Consider the following 23,886-nt stretch of genomic DNA (forward strand, 5'->3'; position numbering starts at 1 on the left):
GTTATCCCACAAAATACCACAAGCTTTCACCTTATCCCGCCAAAGGCAAAACACTGCCAGCTTGCTCCAGGAGGCAAGCGTGTGTGTAAATTCATTACAAAGTGTCAGATACATCAGAATGTTGCATTTGAATCCACACGAAAGTGTCTCTGTTTCATAGTTATCTAGCGAATTATTAAATGAGACATCCAATGGTGTTAACAGCAGGCCAATTAGTACGAGAAAAGATAAATTCTTCCCCTGCTTCCAGTTGCTATTTTTCTGCCCCCTAACAGTGATGCACTGGTTACTAATCACTGCCAGCAATCCTGTGCAATATGCAATGTTCTCAGTGCATCCGTCCATTTTACCATGACAAGATGGGTATTCAGGAGGTGAAAACCAGTTCAGGGGCTCTTGGCTTAATCTCACTTTTTGAGTAACCTAATTGGTTCTCGTCACTAGGTCTTTACAGTGAAGGTAGCAGCAATAATTCACAGCTGCAGGCACTGAGACCCAGTGAAAGGCTCACTGCATCATTTTGGAGCAAAGGTTTCTACCAGGTCCTATTGCATGGCAGAAGTTTTCATTTGATTTGATTTGTTTATTGTCACAAAATCAGGTGAAAAGCACCATCTTAAAACACAGAAAAATGAACCAAAACGCAGAATATAAAAAGGCACAAAAAAGAAGAAATAAAGAAAGTGTGTTCCACTTTACAGTCCTTCTTGTTAAGTGCTTCGCCATGTGCCATGAGCCTGGTGTCCAGGCACAAGTTCCCCTTGGCCATGCCACTGCTGCTGGAACTAAAGTCACCATTCTTTAGCACCACCAGTCTGAGTCCTCACTGCAACACACCAATGCAGTCGCTGCTGATGCCACTGGGCCCCCTACTGGGCCCGAGCTCATTTCTGCCACAGCAGCCGTCACCACAACCCAGCTCTTCAACACAAGGCAAGTAAAGAAAATAAAAATGAGAAAATTGGGGCAAACAAAAGAAAAGAAACGAAAAGTGGATGGAGTGGACAAGCCCTGGGCTCAGAAGCCCTACTCTACCACCATCTGAGTGGGAGTCTAAAACAGAGTCACAACACAGCAGACATAATATCAGCCTTGCCACTCAGTCTATCACTACACTGCTCGTTATTGAAAAATATAGCTCAGAGAGTCAAACAATGGTCAATAAAATCTTCCATAATAACACTGACAAGACTCCTTACTCCTTGCTAAAACCATTAAATCACAGAGAGACAGAAGATAGGTTGCTAATGTTATCACAGCAAGCTACAACTGGAATTTAGGGGAAAATGATCATGTTCTGTTGAATTGCAGCTGCCGCTTTATTTAACACTCAACTCACCCTTCACCCACACACCATGTGGCTCCCTCTCTGCCCCATCACCTATACCCTCCATCTCCTCTCTTATCAACAACTCCCCCATCATCCGCACACCCCACACTGCCTCTCAAGCACCCTGTCCCTCCCTCCATCCCCATTATTGACACACGTTCCTCCCTCATACACACACACGCCATAGACCCCCTTCCTCCCCCCCACAAGACCCTATCCATCACCCTCTCCCTCCCAGCACCCAGTGCCAACACCCCATCCCCCATCTCCTCTAGCACCAAACATCTACACGCTCCCCTCCAGAGTGTATGTAAAGATTCCTTCAGAACAGGAACATGTGGTCTGACCGCCCTTTGTCCTGCTGTGAGTCAGTGCTTCTTCTATTTTTGCCACAGGTAGCAACTAACTGCAGGATCCAATTGGCCTTCAAACAGATCGAGTTCACTCAACCAGGAATTCCTGTATCTGCTGTGTTTTACCTAACCTGCTCTCCCGTCTGCTACCCGCAGCTGAACTGAGCAAGTGCCCAGGATGACCAATGGCTGTGGGTTTCAGATAAATCAGAATTGACGCTCAAAGTCAAAAGGATTAATTAATTCCAATGAGGGACTACATGAATTTTTTTTAATGAATACATTCACTAATGCAAAGTGATTCAGGCCCTGTTAGATGACAAAAGTTTCAACTTGCAGCTCTGCACCAATTGGAAATTAAGTACTGTAAACAGAAATCATGATAAAAAAAGCTCTTGCTGAAGTATTCACCATAAATATTAAAATTGTGCCATCATCAGTTTCCAGTCAGCAGCTCATGAAATAACCATCTGATCAGGGAGGTCTTGATCTTTTCCTGGAGATTTATAAAATATGAATCCCAGGATTACTTTCAGAAATAGTGAGCTCAATTCCAGAAATTATAACTGAGTCACATGTAGTTCAATACACCTTGGCAGGCAACATGATAGCAGGCACTGTTTATTGAATTCTCATTCATTCCTGGCTGTTGAAATTTTTCCTTGTTTCCTTCAGCTACTGGTTCCTGGTGCCCATATTTCCTCATATCATTCAACATGTGGCTGCCTATTGTTGCAAACCAAAATGGAATCTGAACGTCAGTGGCACTAGTCACTGTGTCAATGTGCAGTGGGACACAGGGCCACAAGGGCCCAATACAGGACAATGGGATACCTGGCAGGTTGGTAGGGGACTGAATCTGTGTGGTACCAATGCAATGGGGCACCGCACTGGATTGTCAAGGTATCAGAGAGTGTTTGTATTTGCAACATGGCATCTTATTTTGAATAAATCTCATGCTGACACTGGTGCGGGGGAAGGGTGCAATTCTTCGCAGTAGTCCAGATTGAGAGTGCTGCACCTGATTTGGGTGAGCAAGTCTACAGCATTCCGAAACCCAAGGTTCAACGTGGGCCTTAAAACAAACAATTGGATCAGAATTTGAGGAAGCCAGACGACCTTAGACCTTAGACACCCATCATGTGTCCTTCAAGGAATGAAGCCCTGTAATATTGCTTCCCACACTACAAGCAATTGCCCAGTGTCCTCTTTCAGCCCCTTGCCCCTTGCTTTATATCCACAAGTGCTCTTACACACAGCTGAGGTTTTTCTCCACATCACCATCACTGGTGTTCTTCAGGTCATTAATGTACACGTAAAGCTCATTAAGGGCAATGAAGACTATCAAAGGTGAGGGAGAGAGGGAAGGGGCAAATTCAAAAGAGAGTTGGAAGGGGCAATATTCCCTGCGATGCCCAATTCTCTCTAAACACATCAAGAGCATTGGTGGACACCGCATACACCCTCTCCAATGAAACCTGGGCATAAATGTAGCTGTGGAAACAGAGGCAGACAACTGGTAGCTGTGACCTCTTCCACTGCCTGAACCTGTTCATAACCAACTTGCCCAGTGCTTTTCAGTCAAATACAACCCAAAAACTTACACAGTGCCCAGTAGTCACATGGTTAACTTCAGACAATACATATGAGAAGCACTGGGCCTGGAACAGGAGCAGGCTATTCAGGCCCTTGAACCTGGTGCACTATTTAATAAGATCATGGCTGATCTGTGGCCTAAGTCCATGTACCTGTCCTTGCTTCATATCTTTAATATCTTTGCTTAACAAACATCTATCTATCTCAGGTCAGAGAATCATAGTCATAGTCATATAACATGGAAAGGGACCAAACTGAATTAGTGACACAACGGCCTGCTCTTGGCCCATATCCCTCCAAATCTTTTTTTATTCACGTACTTATCTAAATGTCTTTTAAATATTGTAACTGTACCTGCATCCACCACTTCCTCTGGAATTTCATTCCACTCATGAACCACTCTCTCGTGTAAAAGAACTGCCCCATGTGTCTTTTTTAAAAAGACTTTCTCCTTTCACCTTAAAAATATGGCCCTTAGTCTTGAAATCCCCCACCCAAGGGAAAACACAGCTGCCATTAACTTTATTATCAAATATTGCTGTGACTACATTCTAACAACCAAATCATGCTCTCCAGTGAAAAGCATGGGATGAATATACTCACTTGCTTGAAAAATCGATGGAGGTTCTGTTTCTTGTTTGGTCACATGGAATCACACAGCCCAGTGATCATCTGCTGAAATGTTATTGCATCTTCTAGCATCAGAACAGTGCCAAGTAGCCCACAGCATCTCAAAAGGAGAAACTCCACAACTAGTGATGTCAGCAACTATACATCCCCGCCTCAGAAATCCTCAAATCTAGCTGTACCAAAGCCCATCATCAAACTCGTCAGGAAACCACATGTGAAAGAAAAAAAAAAATCTCAAATGCATCCAAAGTAGGTACTTTGCTATGGCCTAGTTGTTTAAGGTGTCAATCCAGGGTAGAATGGTGATCAAGGTGTAAACCTAACATGATAGGAAAGGACATGGGTTTTTTTTCTGAAAAAACAATCAGCTTCTCGGAAGCTACAGCACAGACCTTGGCCATTTACCCCATTGTACCTGTAATTTCTCTTTCAAATAGCCATGCTCAGTTCCGGGTCCCTGCTTTTGTTCCATAGTCTTGGACATTGCTCATCTTCAAGTACCTACCCAACTCCTTTGAAATTGTTCATGAAATCAGTTTTTCAGGAAGAGTATTTGAGACTCCAAAGACCGTGTGGGGGAGACAGGTCTAATCTCCCTTCCAAATTCTTATCCAATGATTTCAAATTGAGGACCTCTGGTTACTGACTCCATGCTAGAGGCAATGTTCCATCATCTTGAAAGCACAAAAGGTGTCACCCTTTAGTCTTTCCCATTTGCCAAACAATTCAAACACTTTGATCACTGAAGATCCACATCTGTAGTCACACACTGGCTAACTTCCCCTGCTGCACCTTTTCCAAGATCTTGACATCTTACCTAAGACATGGTGTCCTCAACAACACACAAATCCCCAGCTGAGGCCTAACAAGTGATTTATACATTTCTACAACCATGTCCAGTCTGTTATATTCAGTTCCACAATGCATAAACCCAAGAAAAGCTAAATTCATTATTTGGCCATCTCATCAATTTGCCCTGTCACTTTTCAGCATTTGTATGAACATGAGAGTCCCCTCTGCTGATCTACAGTCCTGAATTTTGAACCATTTACACATGTGGAAAAGTACTTGTTTACAAAACCACGATATATGAATCACAATGAAATGCATCCACTCTGTAACAAACAGATCATTCCAACATAAGGAGGAGGACACATGACTTTCTCCCACCCCCATAAAAAGCGGACAAAACGTTTTATGAAGAATATGTCCCTTCAAGTTGTTTGTGCCAATCCATAACAAACATTTTGTTCCTCCTGAGAGTTCATCTTGTGTTCCTGTGGATCAACTATTTTTATCCATACTTTGAACATGGGTTAGGGCAAGAAAATTATAAGCATTGTGTTGTGGACTAGTCTTCCACCCGGCTGACCTTTGTCACAATCCCAGTAAATTGCTGCATCCTGTATAATAACTTTGTTTAGCGCACACAGTCAATTAACCCCTGCACTACCATCACAAAGGTTTTCCGAAGAGAATCACATTCCACCTCAAAAGGTTTCACTGCTTCATTTTCTGCAATTAGTCCTGCTTTTCCCGTCCAGGAGCCAGCTCCTTGGTGGCTGCAGTCTGGTATGAACTACCACTGTTCACTTCACAATTTAAGTAATGAGTGTCAGGAAGCTTCAGAGGCTGTGCTGGTTAATTCCTACATTCATCGTGACGCCCATCCTGTTCCTGACATGGCCAAAAACTTTGGGAACCCCAAGTTAATTCTCCCTCCCCACCCCCCACCCCCGCCAATTATTATAGCCCTCCGACAGCTCTCCAACTAACCTTTGAGTCATCAGGCTCACGATAACACAACTTCCCACTTTGCCGGTCCGAGTCAGCCTTCTCACAACAGGTCAGCAACTGAACTCAGGAATCGTCTGTGACTCAGCTTTAACTAACTAGAACCATACGCAAAACCCAAATGTATGTCAAATTAGAAGTAAAAATTTCACATCAAAAGGCACACAGATCATAAATACTCTCCCAAAAGCCAGTAATCGGTGGCTTAAGGATATTCACTTTTCATAGTATATGTTAAAAAGGGGATTAATTGCCGGTAATCATTCATTTTTGGAATCTGTTTTTGCCATTTGTAACATAAGAGGATGATGTTTGGGATTTAAAGTGGCCCCATTCTGCCCTCATTTGCATGCACACTCCCTCAATCAGCAGCATTGCCAGGGCAGCATGATAACAAGGTCTCAGGAAATGGCACAGAACTAGTCAAAGAAAAAGGCCCATCTTTCCTCATGCCTCCTCCACACTCTTGGTCTCTGCAACAGAAAACATGGGGCAGGTTGAATCTGTATCCCACTGACCCCAGCCACCCATAGGTTAACTTGTGAAATGGTGAGCTGCCGCTTGAATAATTTAGATTCTTCCATTTACTGTGCTGTCGTTAGAAATTCCAATATCATCTTCTGTGGCGTCACCACAAAATGCGAGCATGACTGAGTCACAGTGTCTATTACAGCCAGAAGCAGAGCTCTCTTCCTAAACAAAAACAGAAATTTCTGGAAAAAAAATACTCAGCAGGTCTGGCAGCATCTGTGCAGAGAGAAAGCAGAATTAACGTTTCAGGGCCAGTGACCCTTCTTCAGAACTCTCTTCCTCCACCACGGCTATCACAAGCTTAAGATTTTTCACTCCTATTTATCTTTTTGGCCTCCAATTTCTTTTTATAATTTCTGTAATTAAAATGGCACTGAATTGGGGAGACTTATACACATGATACTATATTTTCATAAATACAAGTGACAATAAATTCCTGAAAAAAATTTAAATTTAGATTACGATGAAGTGGGGCAGTTGGGACAGTCCCTTCTCTTCCTTTTACTATTCAAGCATTTTCTAAAGTGGTGACACTGCCCCTTTAATTACACTGATCATTTGTCAACAATCTGTGAAAGGTGTTGTGGCTGTAAGGAGAAATGATATTCCAAACACAGCTGGCTGTGTGTTAATCAAAACAGGAAGAAGAGAAACAAGTGCACTCCAATACACAACTCTCGGGAACAGAGGATGTACCTGGAATGTTCTCACTTGGAATTTTTTTAAAAATAATGGCGACCAACAACTTCAGGTTCCCAGCTCCCATTTTTATGCCCTTGTCTAGAACTGGGGAAAAGCTCATGCAGAAAGCAAAGCACATGTTTGCCTTCATTCATAAAGGATTGATATCAAAGGAATTCCAGTATTTCTGGAAAAATAGGCTCACCAGTGAAGCTTTTCCACTTGCACTCATGAAGACAGATGACTGGTTGGGCTTTACGGTGGGAACAAAACACCCAGAAGAGATGGTCATGTCACTGGACTAGTCATCCAGACGTTCCTCTTGGGGCAGGGTGGAATTTGAATCGAACTTTTTTTCTAAAAACAATCTAGAATTACAAACTAGTGTGTCAATGATTGGGGACCAAGAATTAAACTACCATCAAACGTCATAAAAACCCATCTGGTTAACAATACTTTTTATTCATTTGTGGGATGTGGGTGCAGTGGCTGGCTGGGTCAACATTGATTACCCTTGAGAAGATGGTGGTGAGCTGCCTTCTTGAACCCACAATTCCATCAGGGAGGGAATTCCAGGATTTTGATGCAGCGACAGTGAAGGAATGGTGGTATATTTCCAAGTCAGGATGGTGAGTGGCTTGGAGGGAACTTCAGCACGTTTGCCAGAACGTTGTCAGGGCCTGAAGCCTTTGTAGTATTCAGTACCGCCCAACCATTTCTTGATATCACATGGAGTGAATTAAATTGGCTGAAAACTGGCATTTGTAATGTCGGGGAACATTGAAGGAGGCCGAGATGGATCATCCACTCGGCACTTCTGGCTGAAGATTGCTGCGAATGCTTCAGCCTTATCTTTTGCACTGATGTGCTGGGCTCTTCCATCACTGAGGATGGGGATATTTGTGGAGCCGCCTCCTCCAGTGAGTTGTTTCACTGTCCACGACTGGATGTGGCAGGACTGCAGAGCTGAGACCTGAGATCTGATTCATTGGTTGTGGGATCTCTTAGCTCTGTCCATCACTTGTTGTTGGTGTGGTCCAGCATGCAAGTAGTCTTGTTTGGACTTCGGAGAAGGAAATTGGCTTTCCTTACCTAGTCTGTCCTCATGTGACTCCAGCCCCAGAGCAATTGTCCTCTGAAAGCAAGCCACACATCTCAAGGGCAATTAAGGATCAGCAACAAATGCTGACATTACCAGTGATGCTCACATCCCACAAAAATACTACTGAAACAATAGGGCAGCATGGTAATGCAGTCGTTAGCACTGCTGCCTCACAGCATCAGGGACAAAAATTTGACCACAGCCTTGGGCAACTGTCTTTGTGGAATTTGCGCATTCTGCCCGTGTCTGCGTGGGCTTCCTCCCACAGTCCAAACATACGTAGGTTAGGTGGATTGGCTATTCTAAAAAAAATTGCCCATTTGTGACCGGGGATGTGCAGGTTTGTGTGTGAGTCATAGTAAAGACCCCCTGAGGGGTTACTGGGATAGGATGGGTCTGGGTGTGATGCCCTTCAGAGGGCTGGTGAAGATTTGAGGGGCTGAATGGCCTCTTTCTTCACTGTAGGAATTCCGATTCTGGTCTCCCTCTGTATTTTCCACAGCACCAACTCAACCAGCTGACTTGCTGGCCCATTCCTGCTGTCAGAACATGTTCTTAAAGCTGAACAATTAAGTCAAACGGGTATCCATAGGAGTAATTGTGTAGTGAGTGTTGGCACTAGGTATCAGCCATCGATGTTGGGGGACATGCACCTAACAATGTGCTAACTCACTGCTCAACCACAAGCTAACCAGGAGGGACTGGATGGTGGTTGCAGTCTCTTAGCAGATAACTATGAACACCAGCCCAAACCCTCAAATGACATGACCTAACTCACAAAGCAAGGTATTCACTGGATCAGATTCACATCCTAAAGTGATGCTTTCCACTTTTTCAGACGATCAAACGGGAGATATAATTCCACGCTACGAATCCAATTGATGATCATATTGGCCAGATTTACTTGACCATCCCTCTGAACCCACAAAACTTGTCCTCACAACTCCTTCAGGGATTTTATACCCAAATTTCACTCAGGTTTTGTCCGATTCACTATCTACTTCAGCCTAAACAAGATTGTAAAAATAAAGCAAGTGCTCCGCCTACTTCCATCAAACGCAAATTTACTGAGGAGCACATGATACTCTGCACTGAATATAAAGATGTGTGAATGCACAGCATAGCAGCTGCTAGTATAACTCTGACCTATGAGCCAGACATCAATTTAAAGTCACACTAATGCCGAAATCACAATATTCAGGGTTCAAGCCCAACTCCACAGACCTGGTTAATCTGACCCTTCAGTGCACTTCTATGGAAGTGCTGCACATCCAAACTGCCACCTTTCAGTTGAGATATTAGACCAGGGTCCCTTCTGTCCCCTCAGAAGACCACATAAATGATCCCACACAAAAATTCAAAGGACACAGGTATAACTAGGGTTTAAGGGAGGTGTCTTTTCTCTAGGATGAAGGATTTCAAGACTAGGGGGAACATTTTTAAGATTCGAGGAGATCGATTTAAAAAAGACACGAGGGGCCATGTTTTTTTTTAATCCCCCCACAGAGGGTAGTTTGTGTGTAGAATGAACTTCCTGGGGAAGTGGTGGATGTGGGCACAATTACAAAGACATTTGGATAAGTACATGATTAGGAAAGGCTTGGAGGGATATGGGCCAGGAGTAGACAGGTGGGACTAGTTCAGTTTGGGATTATGAACAAAAACCAAGTTGCTGGAAAAGCTCAGCAGGTCTGGCAGCATCTGTGGAGGAGAAAACAGAGTTAACGTTTTGGGTCCGGTGACCCTTCCTCAGAACCGAAGTTTGGGATTATGTTCGGCATGGACTGGTTAGACTAAAGAGTCTGTTTTCGTGCTGTATGGCTCTTTGACAGAACTCATGTCTGAGCCAATATTTATCCCTCAACTCCATAATGCCATTCAGCCAAGTTCCCAGAGCCTTGAATGCAGTTCTGGATTTCGATCAAGCAGGTAGACAGCCTGTGTGCAGTATCTATGATAGGGCTGGAAGTAGAATTTTGATTATGTACAACAGTCATTAAGACACAGACATTTTAATCTGAATGCAGGTCATCAAGCCTCAATCCACCAGGCATCCCTTAAATCATCAAGCCTCTTAAATCCTATTAAACCAAAGGCTTTAATCCATTCCAAATATCAGAATTACCAATGGCTAATGCCCCGGGAGCAGATCACAAATTAAACATTTCAAAGTAACTGCGTACCTTTGGCCTCCCAAGCATGCTCCACAATTCACTTCAGCCTGCAACTGAGCTTCGCTGCACCATCCCCATATCCACAATTCACTTCCTATCCCAAAATCTATTGGAGCTCAACCAGTGAGCATCCACAAACCTCTGAGGTACACAATTCTCAAAGATTCACCACGAACCAAGTGAAGAAATTTCTCATCTCAGTCCATGTGCAGTGACCAAGATGTCCTGGTCAGAGATACAGTTCATCCTAGTGTTTTGCATGTCAATCTAAACCCGTAATGATCTTCACATTTCAATTAAGTCACATCATTCTTCTTAACTGCAGTGGATATGTGCCTTTGCTAGTCATCTCTGCTTACTGAACAATTCCCTCATCTCTAGAAACAGTCCAGTCAACATTGTGCACGCTGCATCTAAGACAACTGTGTCCATCCTGAGGCAAGGCTGGAGACTCACCAAGGTGCTATGCAATTGCAGCAAGACTTCTTTCCTATTTTTTGTAATTAAGGCCAATATGTTAATGCCTTCCCAAGTGTTTGCTCCAGCTGGAAGCTAACATCCAGGTTCCTATGAAGACCGACATTTTCCAATGACTCACCATTTAAAAATATTCCACTTTTCAAAAACTGGACAAGTTTACACTTGTTTTCACTATGTATTGCATCTCCCCTGTTCTTGCTCACTTTGTTATCATGTCAACATCCTCTTTGCATCATCCTTCCAGTTTACCTTCCCACCTCACTTTGATACGATCAAGAAACTTTACCAACTCTGGTCCCCTCATCCAGGTTATCCCTGTGAACCTTGTGGTAACACGATCATGACACCCCCGCTGACATGAAAATTACTCTTTACAATGAATCACTGCTTTCTCTCGATGTATCAATCCGTGGCAACACATAAGCTCAACCTCAGCCAAGAATTGGTGGAATCACCTCCTGTGACACCTCACCAAATACTTGGTGAAATTCAAAATATTTCCAAACGTTTGCCTAAATGTTCATCAAGGTCGTAATATTGCCATTCCTGCAAAAACACACTGTGCAGCAGAGGCATTTATTTCTGGTGATGCTCCATGGGGTAAGGAAAAGTATGCAAAATCCTGATTTGGGTGTTTAATTTGTTACAATGCAACGTGAAACCTCAATGTTGCCCACTCCCTTTTTTTCCCCAAAATTGGCAAACAGATTTTTGTGCACCTTACATCAATCCTGAATATTGAGATAAATTTTCAGTGTACAGCTTTGCTGCAAATGCACTCACGAGTAATCGATCTGCAGTAAATAGACGCAGGTAGACTAGAACTTTTTTTTAAAAGAAAAAGTGATCAAAGGCATTTGCATCTCTGCTGAAAAATAATTGCTTTGGGGTTGACGTGACCGAGAGAGAGTTAGGAATCAATAGGGTATGTGATCATTTCTGTTGTGCAACAAGGAGAGTGAAATACAAAAGAGCACACAGTCCCTCATTCAAGTCTCCACGTTAAATTCAGCACTGCTCTCGAAACGGTTAAACCCACAAGCACGGTACAGCCAATAGCAGCTGGCACTCTGTCAAGTTCCACGACAATAACATGGATTGCTGCCCTTTTTTTTTCCTCCTGCCACTTGCCTCCGAGCTCCAGAAATAGCACAGGGGAAAATGGTTGGTTGCCCAGCTCCTTACCTACCTTGTTGTAATCTGCCAGCGACCTGCTGGGCTGAACCTATCTCCGGCTGGCCTTGGGCAGGTGTCTCACCTTCTGGCGTCTCGAAATTCGCTTCGGAGTCCGAACTGTGAAGAGACACAGGGGGAGGAAAATCAGCAAGGTTTCCATCGGAAGGATGAGGAAAACCGACTGTTATCGATTCTCTCTGGGATTACGTTCTCGCACTTTCTCAGTTTTACAAAAAAAAATGCTGGGGAAAAAAAACACAGCCTGCAAGCCTTCCCCTCACGCACACACTCCCCTTCTGAATGCTTAATAAACAACTTGTCTGAAACTTAACCTTTTCTCTTCAGGGCTGGAGTCTTCCCCTTCATTGTCCTCAGCTCCTGGCCCTGGTCTCACCACAGACCATGTCCACTTGGCCCACTGAATGGGAGACAGAATCTGCCATGGACTGAAAGCCATCAGAAACTAACGTTTTGCTGATGTATTGTCTGCCCTGTGGCTTATCACAAAATGGAGGGAAACTTTAAAAAAAAAGACGTGTGTGTGTCAGAGAGAGAGAGAAACCGAATATCTTCTGCTAAAATCACGGATGTGGTTACATGTGAAACATCAAATCAGCTTCCTCTGCGTTTTCTTGCAAATGCACAGCAGTTCCAGTTCCTTGTCGCTCCCTGCTCTCTCCCGTCCTGTTCTCTGAGTTCCAGCAATTCTCTCTCCCTCACACACACACACACGGGGGATTTTTTTAAAAAAAGGACGGGATTTACTTCGACCGGAGCAAAAAATAACCCCCGTTTCCAGCATCGAAATGCCAAACTCAAGTCAGCTGGGTAGCCAGGAGCAGAAGCATTTCTCTGAAGATCCGCCCCCTTCAGATTGTACTATCGCGGACGGAGGATGGAGGGGGTGTGGAATCTGTCAGTGTCTTCACTCCCTGGTCGTGTCTCTGGGCGGTGATGGTTGAATCCCACCAACCCCCAACCCCCCCACCGCTGCCCAGCTTCGTGAGAAACAGCAGCTCCGAAATGAGAAGACAAACAACAATAACAATAACATAGCTTCATCTCTTGTGGCAGCAATGAGAAAGAGCTTCAAAGATGGCTGGTCCTGGCAAGAAATATCCAGAAGACAAGTTCCAACTGATATAGAACATCATTTACAGGTTCCAAACTTGACATTGGCATTCGGTCATAAATTTATTGGTGTTTCAGTGCAGGCAGTGTAATCAGACAGTTTTTATTGTCAGTCACACCAGGTCATATATATTTGGCTGCTAATTACTATCCTATTTGATCTTGTGTTGCCATCTCTAAAGTCGAAGCTGAAAGCCAATTCTGCAAATGAAGTCCATAATACATGGTAGATTTCAAAACCATCAGCTACAGTTTTGAGATATCCTAACTCTAAAGCACACCAGGCAGTGTAACTCAAGGATGAAGACTTTTCCAGTTCACTGAGACCTCTATCAATAATTTTACAGACTCTTGGCAGAATTGTGATCAAACACCAACTCACACAAGGAGATATCAGTGACACATGACCGAAAGCTGAGTCAAATAGAGTGGATTTAAGTGATGTCTCAGAGGCAGAAAGAGGGGTTTGATTTGATTTGATTTGATTTATTATAGTCACGTGTACCTAATTACAAGGAAAAGTTTTGTTTGTGAGCAGTAGTGGATGGGAAGGGACCTTGAAGGAGGAAGTTCCTGAGCTTAGGGCCCAGGCAACTGGAGGCTTGCCAACGGCAGAATCAAAGTGTCCCATATGACTTCTTAACTGTTTTATATACCTGTCTCACTAGTTCAATGGACTGGTGCACCTGCATCCCAAGGTCCTTCTGATCCTTAGTACTTCCCAACATACCAAAGTACTTCACTGCAGCATCATCAAACTATGTTTCACACCTAGTCACTTACATTTAGTCAAACAAAAAGTAGGTTCTTAAATGAGTAGAGAGATGGAAAAGGCAAACTTACATTCACAGATGATCAACTTGCCATGAAACACAATCAGATCTCATTTGCATCTCAGGTTAGAAAGGTGAATGTGGCTGGAAATGGACCAGATAAGCTCCTTCCCTCATTTCCATAGATTTGAATGCAGCTGCCTTTAGCCGGGGAGTGAAGCAGAACTGCTCTTCAGTGATTCTCTGTTTGTTTCTCTTGAATTGCACAAAGATGCAGTGGCAATTCTATAGGTAGTGCTGCCAGACAATACAGCCAAACCCATCAATGAACGGGTGTAATACGCTTTGATTTAAACACATACGGCACAAAGTTATACATTAGGGATGCTTTATTCCATTGACAATGAATCTTCACAGACCCCATGACGAGAAAAATGTAACTTAAGAGGGATGAACTATTTACAATGGACATTCATCTTCCATTACAGATCCATTTGAGTATTGTTGGAGAGTTTAACACCTGATCTCCAATCAGCTGGATAATGAGCTCAGTTAGAGGAATTCCAACTCCTGATTTCCCATGACCATGTAAAACCTTATCTCACAGACACAAAAAGGATCTTTCTCCCCGTCTTGGCCTCTCAGACTCAATGATTTTGCCCCACTGATCCATGTTGGTCTCCTGAAGCTGTAGGCTCACTCTAATACCACTTACCAACTGTCTTGCCACTTTACAGTGGCTGTTCTCGTCTCTAATTGTGGTCCTAGTTCTTCAATGCTGACACATCACTGGCAATCTGTTCCAATTGGCTGTTGCCCTTTGTCTCTCTCACTTCACGAGGCTTCACCATTTAAAGGGTACTGCCAGTGAGTCTGGCTTGATATTCCAGAAGTTACATGCCTGCTCCAAATCTGCTTCCTTGTTGACAACTTGCATCAGAGCATTCCTCCTCACAAGTCCTTGTCATAGAGTTATACAGCACAGAAACAGACCCTTCAGTCCAACTCATCCCTGCTGATGAGATATCCTAAATTAATCTATTTCCATTTGCCAGCATTTGGCCCCAATGCCTCTATACCCTTCCTATTCATATACCCATCCAGATGCCTTTTAAATGTTGTAATTGCATCAGCCTCCACCACTTCCTCTGGCAGCTCGTTCCATACATGCACCACCCTCTGAGTGAAAAAGTTGCCCCTTTGGTCCCTTTCAAATCTTTCTCCTCTCACCCTAAACCTATGCCCTCCAGTTTTGGACTCCCCTACCCTTGGGAAAAGACCTTGCCTGTTTACCCTGTCCATGCCCCTCATGATATTATCAACCTCTATAAGATCAACCCTCAGCCTCTGATGCTCCATGGAAAAGAGGCCCAGTCTATACAGCCTCTCCCAATAGCTCAAATGCTCCAATTCCAGCAACATCCTTGTAAATCTTTTCTGAACGCTTCAAGTTTAACAACATCTTTCCTTTTTTTTCTCAATCCTGTCTTGCCCATGGCCAGTCCCCCTCTCAGCTCCCCAGCTTGCAAAGACACTGCTCCCTGCAAGGACATGCACAAAGCAACTGATATTCTCTCCTGCACCATTGCCACCTGCCGTTGGAGGCACTGCGATACACGTCCAATGGAGACTGCTGATTGTCATCACTTTACAACCTCTGGCTCTACTCTCACAAAACATCAAGACAGATGTACATTCAGTAGTCTTCAACAGGTCCCAGATTATTTTCCTCTCAAAATTCAAGACATTATTTCAGAACTTGCCAAGGGATTAAAATACAAAGCAGCTTAGTCAGAACATGTCACTTTTATTACTAAATGCCCATAAGCCATGGTGAGATGACTATTGATCGTAACAGGTGTCACATAAATGCAGGTCTTTTCTTCTAAGATCAGACCTGCTTCTGAGCAAGATCAGCAGTCAAATTCATCGGACCTACTGTTATGGGATTACTATCGATCTTTTATTTAAAAAGTTTTGTTTTCCGTTTTTCTCCATCCACCCCATGTTCACTGGAGAGCTGCTCACTGACCATTACCAATGTCACTGTGCACTGAAGTGACAACAACAATGTGGGGTTCAGGAGGCCAGTGCGTCTCAAATTCAGCACCAGGTACAACATGGACTACAATGGTTCAAGAAGGCAGCTCACCACCACCTTCTAAAGGGCACTTGGGAATGGGCAATAAATGCTGCCAGAGTCTGTGCTGCCCACATCCTATCAGCAAACAAAATAAAACAACACCTGTATATTGAATATGCCCCACGCACAGTTACTAAGAAGCACAATGGAGCATTTGCAGGAAGTTCCTTTGCTCATTTATCAAAAGACCTCACCCAGCGTGGTTCTGACTGCAACTGTTGGGCCATTGTAAAGTTGCCAGTCTATCCCAAGAAACTCAAATATTTCATATCTACTTGGGCACATATCTCTTACTCAATGAATTATCCTGTTTGAATAATGTGGATCCAGGGGGCTCGAAATCAATTGTTTTAGCTCTTTTAGCCTTGATGAGACATAAAACTCAGATCAGAACACCAGGATCTGTCAGCACCAGCAACCTGAGACCGTGAGAAATGAATGAAATTTGTAATGTTATCTATTACCCAGGAGGAGGGGGAGATGTTGCACACTCCTAATGATTCGGAGAGACAGAAAGCTTGGACACTCCTTCACCCATTACGTGTGTTCATTCAGTGGCAGACAAGAGGAATTTCACACAAAGGTGTTGACACATTTACTATCCTTCTGTTGCTCCTCTTCCTTCTGCTTTTATCTGTATGTCAGCATAGCACCAGCTGTGTCTCACTGCAGCACTCATGTCTCTGACTGAGAGGGTTATGTGAGGGTTCATGTCACAGTTCGGAGAGTGCGCTTAGAATTTGAGGCTAACACTCCAGTGCAAGCCTGAGGAAATTCAGATGAGGCATTGAGATACGGCCCAGAATGCTTGGACATAAAAATCCTCTAGAATTGCTTGACAAAGAGCAAGACATGTTCTCCTCTGGTGGCCCGGTTAATGTTTATCCCTCAGTCACATTACTTGAAACCTCACTGCTGTTTTGGGGAGCGTGCTATGCACAAATTGGTTGTCTGGATTCCCACATAATAGTAAAATGACTGCAAAGACTGTGAAGAATTCAGGGATATTATGAGGTCATGAAAGATAGTATCTGAAATGCAAGTCTTTTTACACATGACGATTTTAATCCGTTGCTACTGCAATAAAGGCTGCAATCTCTCCAGCGTTTCGGAAGCTCACCATGGGGGAAATTCTACGTGCCATCAAATCTACATTCTCTCTCTCTTTGGTCTCTTTGCACTAAATTAATTCCTCCTCCTTGGCTTCCTTGTCTGATTTTGATCAGGTTGGAATTTGTGCACTTTGTTGGGATTAACTGGAATTCTCATCAGGTGACAAAATTAAGAGCCCAGTGGTAGTGTCCCGACCCCTGGCCTGAACCAAGAGACTAAGGTTCAAGTCCCACCTGCTCCAGTGATGTGTAATAACAACTCTGAACAGGTTGATTAGAAAAGTAAGTTAAATTAAAAGAAAATTCAAGTATAGCCAGCAGTTTTTATCAGCTCTTCAGATCTCAAGCCATACTTTGATGAAAGGGAAACATGATCCAGCCTTATTCCTCAAATGGCTATCATTTATTCATCACTATCCAATACTGGTGTGCAACCTACAGTCAGCCAACATGAATCCAATAACATGAAACTCCTGAAGACAACATTGGAAAGCATTAATAACAGGGGAAAAACTTGTACAATTTCACCTTCTTCACCTTTCGTGGAATTGCTTCCTTCTTTACTTTCAAAGCATGCACACAGAACGTTCTCCTCCTCTCCTCAAACCACACCTCCTGTTAGCCTGGTTTTTGAGTCAGCTTTTCCAATTGTTAACTGCCCATACTGTTTTCCATGTCCTGTCTCACATTATAGTTGTAAACTCTAACAATTAGGCAGCTCTGTGGAACAAATTTCTGAAACCTCTGCACTAAACGTTTCACCAACTGATTTTTCTGCATGTGTGAGCATGTGTGTATGTTTGTGCCTGTGTCTGTGTTTATGCCTGTGTGTAAATGTTTGTGTATGTGTGTTTTTTTCTGTGTGTATGCAGAAAATTAAATTAGTCAAATTATGAGGCAATGCCACCCTGTTTGCAAATAATAAATCATAAACCCCACATCTGCTCATACTTCCTGTATTTTCTGTTCCCTTTCAAAATGTTGACCTATTTTTCATGTATTCTGAACATTTTCTGTTATTTCAGATATTCACCATTTAACTTTTCTGATTACGCACAATTAATATGACTGCTTATTTCAGATGTGGCACACCATGTCAAGAAATTATTATGTATTTAAAGAGCAAACTCTGTGATGTTGTGATATTCAATTTTTGATTGGCCTCCTTGACAACAGTTTTAAGATTTATTCGTTGAAGAATTATCTTGTAGATTTTACTGGAGTTGCTCCAGGACTCTGCAATTTGAATCCCAATTGCACAAAGTCCCATTCACCCATCACCCCTATGGTCCCTGATGTCCACTAATCACTGGCTAGGCAACATCTCAATGTGATGATGTTCCTCCTTGATTTCAGATCTCTCCAAGGTCTCACCCCTCCCTCTCTATAACCTCGTCTGTCTGTACAACCCTCCAAATTCTCTGCTCTTTTCCAATTTTGGCCTCTTTATGATCCATCTTGGTGAAATTGCTCTACCACTGGCAGCCATGCTTCCAACTATCACTGGTCCCTCAGCTCTGGAAGTCCTTCCCTCAGTCTCTATCCCATCTCCCTCTCTCCTTCTTTGATCCATAATTTAAAACCTCACTTTATAGCCAATCATTTCTTGGTTATTTGTCCAAATATGACTTAGAGGGACAAAGTCAATGTACTGTCGTCAAATTTGCAGAAAACACAAAACTAGGTGGAAAGGCAGGTTGTGAGAGGGATACAAACAGTTCTGGGATAAATTAATATGTTAAGGAAGTGGTCAAAATGTTGGCAAGTGGTACGAACTTGTTCGTTTTGAAAGGGACTTGGGGGACTTGTGCACAATGCACAGAAAGCGAGCACACAGGTATAGCAGGCAGTCAGGAAAGGCTATGAGAATGTTGGCCCTGATTCCAAGGGAATTAGAGTATAAGAGGAGGAAAGTCTTATTATAACCGTAGAAGGTGCTGGTGAGATCACATCTGGAGTACTATGAGCAGTTTTGGTCACTTTTTCTCAAAAAGGATAGAATTTTCTTGGAGGCAGTTCAGAGAGGGTCATTAGGATGATCCCTGATATGGAGGGATTGTCTTATGAGCAAAGGTTAAACTGGTTGGGAGTGTACTCACTGAAGATTTGAAGAATGAGAGGTGATCTCAGGGAAACATAGAGGAATATTTAGGGGCTCAACAGTGTAAATGCTGAATGTTTCACCTCATGGGAGAGTCTGGGACCAGAGAGCATAGTCTCAAAATTTAAGACTTAGATGAGGAGGGATTTTATTCCCCTCAGTGGTTTCAGTGTCTTTGGAATTCCTTGTGATAGAGAGTTCTGGGTCAGAGTCCTTGTGTATATTTAAGGCTGAGAAACATAGATTACTGATCAATAGGGGAATCAAGGGTTCCCAGGAAAGGGCAGGAAAGTGGACATGGGGAATGTTGGATCAGCCTATTGAATGGTGCAGAAGGCTTGAGGGGTTAAACAGTCTAATCCTGTTCCTACTTCTTATGGTCTGTTTCTCCTCACGTGGTTCAAAATCAAATTTTGTTCAATGAGGCTTCTGTGATGCAACCTTGATTTGTAGTACCTTGGTGGCGCTACATAACTGGACAGTATTGTTGTTCATTTATAATTTTGTTTGAAGTTCTGACAATGCAGGTAAACAAAGGTTTCTGGAGTGTAATGTGATGAAGCTCCAAGTCACAGCCATGATGAAATGCAGCATCCTACCCACAGCCAAATATAATCAGACTCAAGAGCAGACAAGCTGGGAGGTTTTGACGGAATCATTGTGCTTCTAAACTGGCAGTGGTACAGTGAAGTCACTTTTTATTAAGGAAAGAAAGGAGACATATTTATAAGCCTGGCCCTGCTGCCGTCAGCCTCACGCGTGCCCTTAGGTCTGGGAAAATGCCTCAGCAATTTCTCTCCACCGAAATAAAGTCATGAATTGGTGGAAATATACAACAGGACTGTCCATGTCGAAAGGAAGGTGGCCAGGATTAAAAGCATTGAGGGAAAGAGGGTGCAGAAGCTGCTAAAACCCAAACCATACGTCGGATAAGAGGAAACCAACAAACTGGAATACTAACTTTCCTGCATGTGTTCAGTGTCCTCCCAAATCTAGGCAGGCTGGGATTGGTTTCCTTCGAGGGCTGAGGAGAGGACCTGATTGAGGTATGCAAAGTTCTGAGGGGCCTCAACAGGCTTCATGGGGAGAAACTTTTCCGTTTGGCAGAGGGATCAGTAACCGGGTGCACAGTTTTCAGGTAGGAATCAGGAGCTTTAGAGGGAACTTGAGGCAAATGTTTTTCATGTGGAGGCTGGTAGGCATCTGGAACTCACCATCTGAAAGGGAGCCCTCAAGGTATTTCAGAAGTATTTAAGATGAACCATCAAAACGCCGCAACATTGAAGCCTATGGGCCAGGTGCTGGAAAATGGGATTAGACGATTGGACGTTTGATGATCACTGCAGACACAGTGGGCTGAAGGACCTTACTACTGGCTGTGAAAACTCTATGACACTATGATTTTACGACTCAGATTCTATGAACCAAATCCTTACAGTGCTCACCAGGAAGGTATCCGGCACACCCATATACATTATATGTTTACTCTCCAAGGTCAACCGGGGGTTACAAAACCCCACAAAAGGCAGATGAACACAGCAAGTCCCTCCCCCACCACCGCCATCCCTTGTCGAGCTGCATCTGACCTCAGCCTCTGAATGGTGACGAGGTCCTTTGTCCTTCCCTCTGCAGAGGATTGGCAAGGATTGTGAGAGAGCCTGGGACTGGGGGCGGGGGGAATGGTGGAGGTGGCTGGTAGGGAACAGCCTCTTTAAATGATGGAGACCCAAGGAGCAGAATTCCTGATGAGTTAGTCTAACTTGGAAACCTGGCAGCTGAGCGCTGAATGTGGAGCACACGCTGGGACTGTCAGCAGACATGTGTCTCTGCGAACTCCATCGAGATGAAACCTTTCACACTTCCCACTTTGGAATCCAGTGTTCACTCATATGAAGTGACCAATTTCAAACCAATTTGGGCAAGTGTTGTCTGATGGCCTGGCTAACATTGTGTGGCTCTCATTTTACAATGGATGCAATACACCCTGACTGGATCTGCAAGAGATATTCATCTGATCAAACCAGGACGCTCGACACAAACACTCTTGTCTTTTTTCCCTTAATAGCCAGTGGAGGGATAGGACAGGACTGAAAACAAAACAAATGCTTTAAACATTTATTCATGAACTCTACCTTTTCTGAAGTCGCCACTTCACCAAGGTTCCATCCGTATTTCAAACTTAAATCCTCCAAAGATTTGCACCAACCTTGTAGTCTCCTCTACATCCCCATACTTCTTCCCAATTCTCTGTACTATTGACTCCAGCTTTTTGGTTGTGTCTTAAAGGACAGTGGGGCGGGGAGGATTACCCACCCTCACAACCAAGAGCAGTCATGTTTTCAGCTGCCTGGGTCCCAGTTTCAGGAAGATCTGGGCTAAATCTCTCCAACATGGGCCTTCTTAAAAGCTGACTCTTTGACCATGATTTTAGTGAACCCACTCCCAACATCTTTTCTTCTTTTTTAGGCTGCCCTTACACCTCATGGTGGATCTTGGTACGTATTTCTATGTAAAAATGCTTTACGAATGCAGATTGCTGTTGTTACAAACATCACGACAGGTTTGGAATCCAAGCAGGATTCCAGCAGGACAGTACAATTCCTGTGTAAAGGTTTCTGTTTCCATCGTTTCAAAACCACTTTGTTCCCAGAATCACTGTTCCTGCATGACACACATTCATGAAGGGATGTGTGGAGCTGGAATGTCATTCCAACCTTTTGACAAACCAAGAATTCATATGTGTGTGCTGTTTAAATGGTAATGCCGCAATTCTGCTGGAACAAGTCAAGTGCCACCCAAGAGCTACCCACCTTGAACATCTCTGTTGAAGCATTACCATTACCGACATATTGCAACGGATGCAGCAACACAGGCTCTGTCACCTTTGGCAACTTGATTCGCAATTTTAACGAATATTCACAAATTTCAGCTCCACACCAACTGTGCGCTTGAAATTTTCTCCTCTATACAGAAGACACCAAAGTGGCCTCTGGCTGCCTCAACTGACCATGATCGGCTTGAGGATTGGGTCTGCTTCTGTGCTGCTGCTGTTACTCTGCATTCATACACGGTGATGGTCAATGTCTGTGCCTGCCCCACCTTTGTGTTCATGGCAGTTAGTTTACAAAAGCAACGACCAATCCCCCGTGCTACCTCAGCCATTTCCCGCATTCCCTCCCGACTCCTCCCATTGATTCAATCCAGGGCAGGGGGGAGCTAGGGGGAAGGCATCTGCTCTGAAAGAAGAGAGGCCTCAATATAGTCACAGTGAGATGAGGTTGGAAGTGCTAACTTTAGCTCCAGCATCTGTTGCTGCCTGTCTCTGACGGAGCAGCGACATCGCACCAACACACTGTGTTCCTGCGTGTGCGCAATCATTGCTGCACCCAATCCTGGCATTCATAATAACCACAGCCAATGGAATGTCAGTGCAGTGACAGGCCAATTGGGCAAACGGGTCAGTGCTGGTATTGATGCCCCACACTCACCCCATCAACATGTATCGTCTTCCTTTCTCAATCTTCTACTTTATCAAGATGCCCCTTGAAAGCATGAAGCTGGTTGCCTCAAACACTCTTTCTGAGCATAAATGCTTCCAGAACAATGCTAAATCGATGTCTCATGGCCCATTTAAAGGAATTTCAATTTCTGATAAATTACAGATGATGAAATGATAGATACTCCTGTACTTTTACTTCATTGCTTTCAAATACCAAGAAAAACTTGTTGGACAGCTGTGACAAACCTAATCTTGGAAGATCTGTCCAGTCAGCTCTGTTTGTTCAAAGGTGAACGAGGATGTGGGTACTCTTTTATTTATTCAACCCATTCACATGTATCGCCTGCTTTGCTCTGAGATCATTTTCTTCTGTAATAAAACACACCCAGCTGCTGGGACCTCAGAAAACAAGGGAGCTTTGTTCCTGGAACCAAAATCAGCTTCTATAGGTTTGACCCTGGATTTATTTTCACCCCATCCCATCTCAGAAAGGCAGGCTGATGTTTCAACACACTTCCAGCAGCCACCTGATGCTGCTCCTGGGCTTGGTAAATACTGCACCAATTCGATCCGGACCCTGGGAACTGCGCCAGGGTAAACTGGGGGAAACACCTGTCTCTGAATCATTCATCATTCAGTCCAGCTCCACCCCATCCTGATGGCCACAGTGCAACAAGAGACTCAGAAATTTGCTCAAAATAGTGTGAATCCTGACTATTACAAGATCCCGAGCCAAACCTCAGGGAGCCCACTGTGACCTCAAGGTGTAGAATGTACATGCCTTGACAGAAGAACAATTATATTTTCATCAACATCACACACGCAGCCAGCTGGGTTCCCAATCATTAACCCAATATGTGTTGGGAATGGATAGTTATATTTAAGGATTTATTTAAGGGGAAAATGTGGTAGATGTGGAATGGTTTGGTCAGGGTATTATCTGGGTCTCTGGATTAGCAGTCCAGTGATAATACCACTAGGCCACTGCCTCCCCATATAAGACAATGCGGGGGGGTCAATATGTTGCTGTCTGTGTAAGGTAACTGCTGTTTAGAGAAAATAAATCAAATGACTTTGGAGATAACAACCAAACAAAGTTTTCAAGAAGCAAAGAGATGTGACTTGTTGCCTTAAATACTGGAAAACATGGCTTTGAAAACACTAGGGAGCATTGATGCTAAGCAACCAACCTGTAATCTCTGGTACGTGGGACAGAGGGTCACAGAACAGGGTCTGTAATCCCTGGTACAGGGGACAGTGGGTCAGAATCAGGCCTGTAA

At 43.7% G+C, this 23,886-nt stretch overlaps 1 protein-coding gene across 5 annotated transcripts in view; it reads right to left on the reverse strand.

Moving 5' to 3' along the window:
• Positions 1 to 23,886, reverse strand: part of tacc1 (transforming, acidic coiled-coil containing protein 1) — a 140,781-nt gene that overhangs the window by 79,080 nt on the left and 37,815 nt on the right. For 3 of the 5 annotated variants that reach the window (XM_048618626.1, XM_048618623.1, XM_048618625.1), the window contains one exon: positions 11,861 to 11,964. Coding sequence is in view for 3 of the 5 variants with exons in the window: in XM_048618623.1 (XP_048474580.1) it covers positions 11,861 to 11,964 (104 nt within the window). In the remaining 2 variants the exon portion in view is untranslated. Of the gene's footprint in view, positions 1 to 7,120; positions 7,181 to 11,860; positions 11,965 to 12,179; positions 12,714 to 23,886 lie in introns of those variants that run through there. The other 2 variants (XM_048618624.1, XM_048618627.1) reach the window with 2 other exon arrangements.

Source organism: Rhincodon typus, chromosome 40 (assembly GCF_021869965.1).
Source record: "Rhincodon typus isolate 14 chromosome 40, sRhiTyp1.1, whole genome shotgun sequence".
Taxonomy (NCBI): Eukaryota; Metazoa; Chordata; class Chondrichthyes; order Orectolobiformes; family Rhincodontidae; genus Rhincodon; species Rhincodon typus.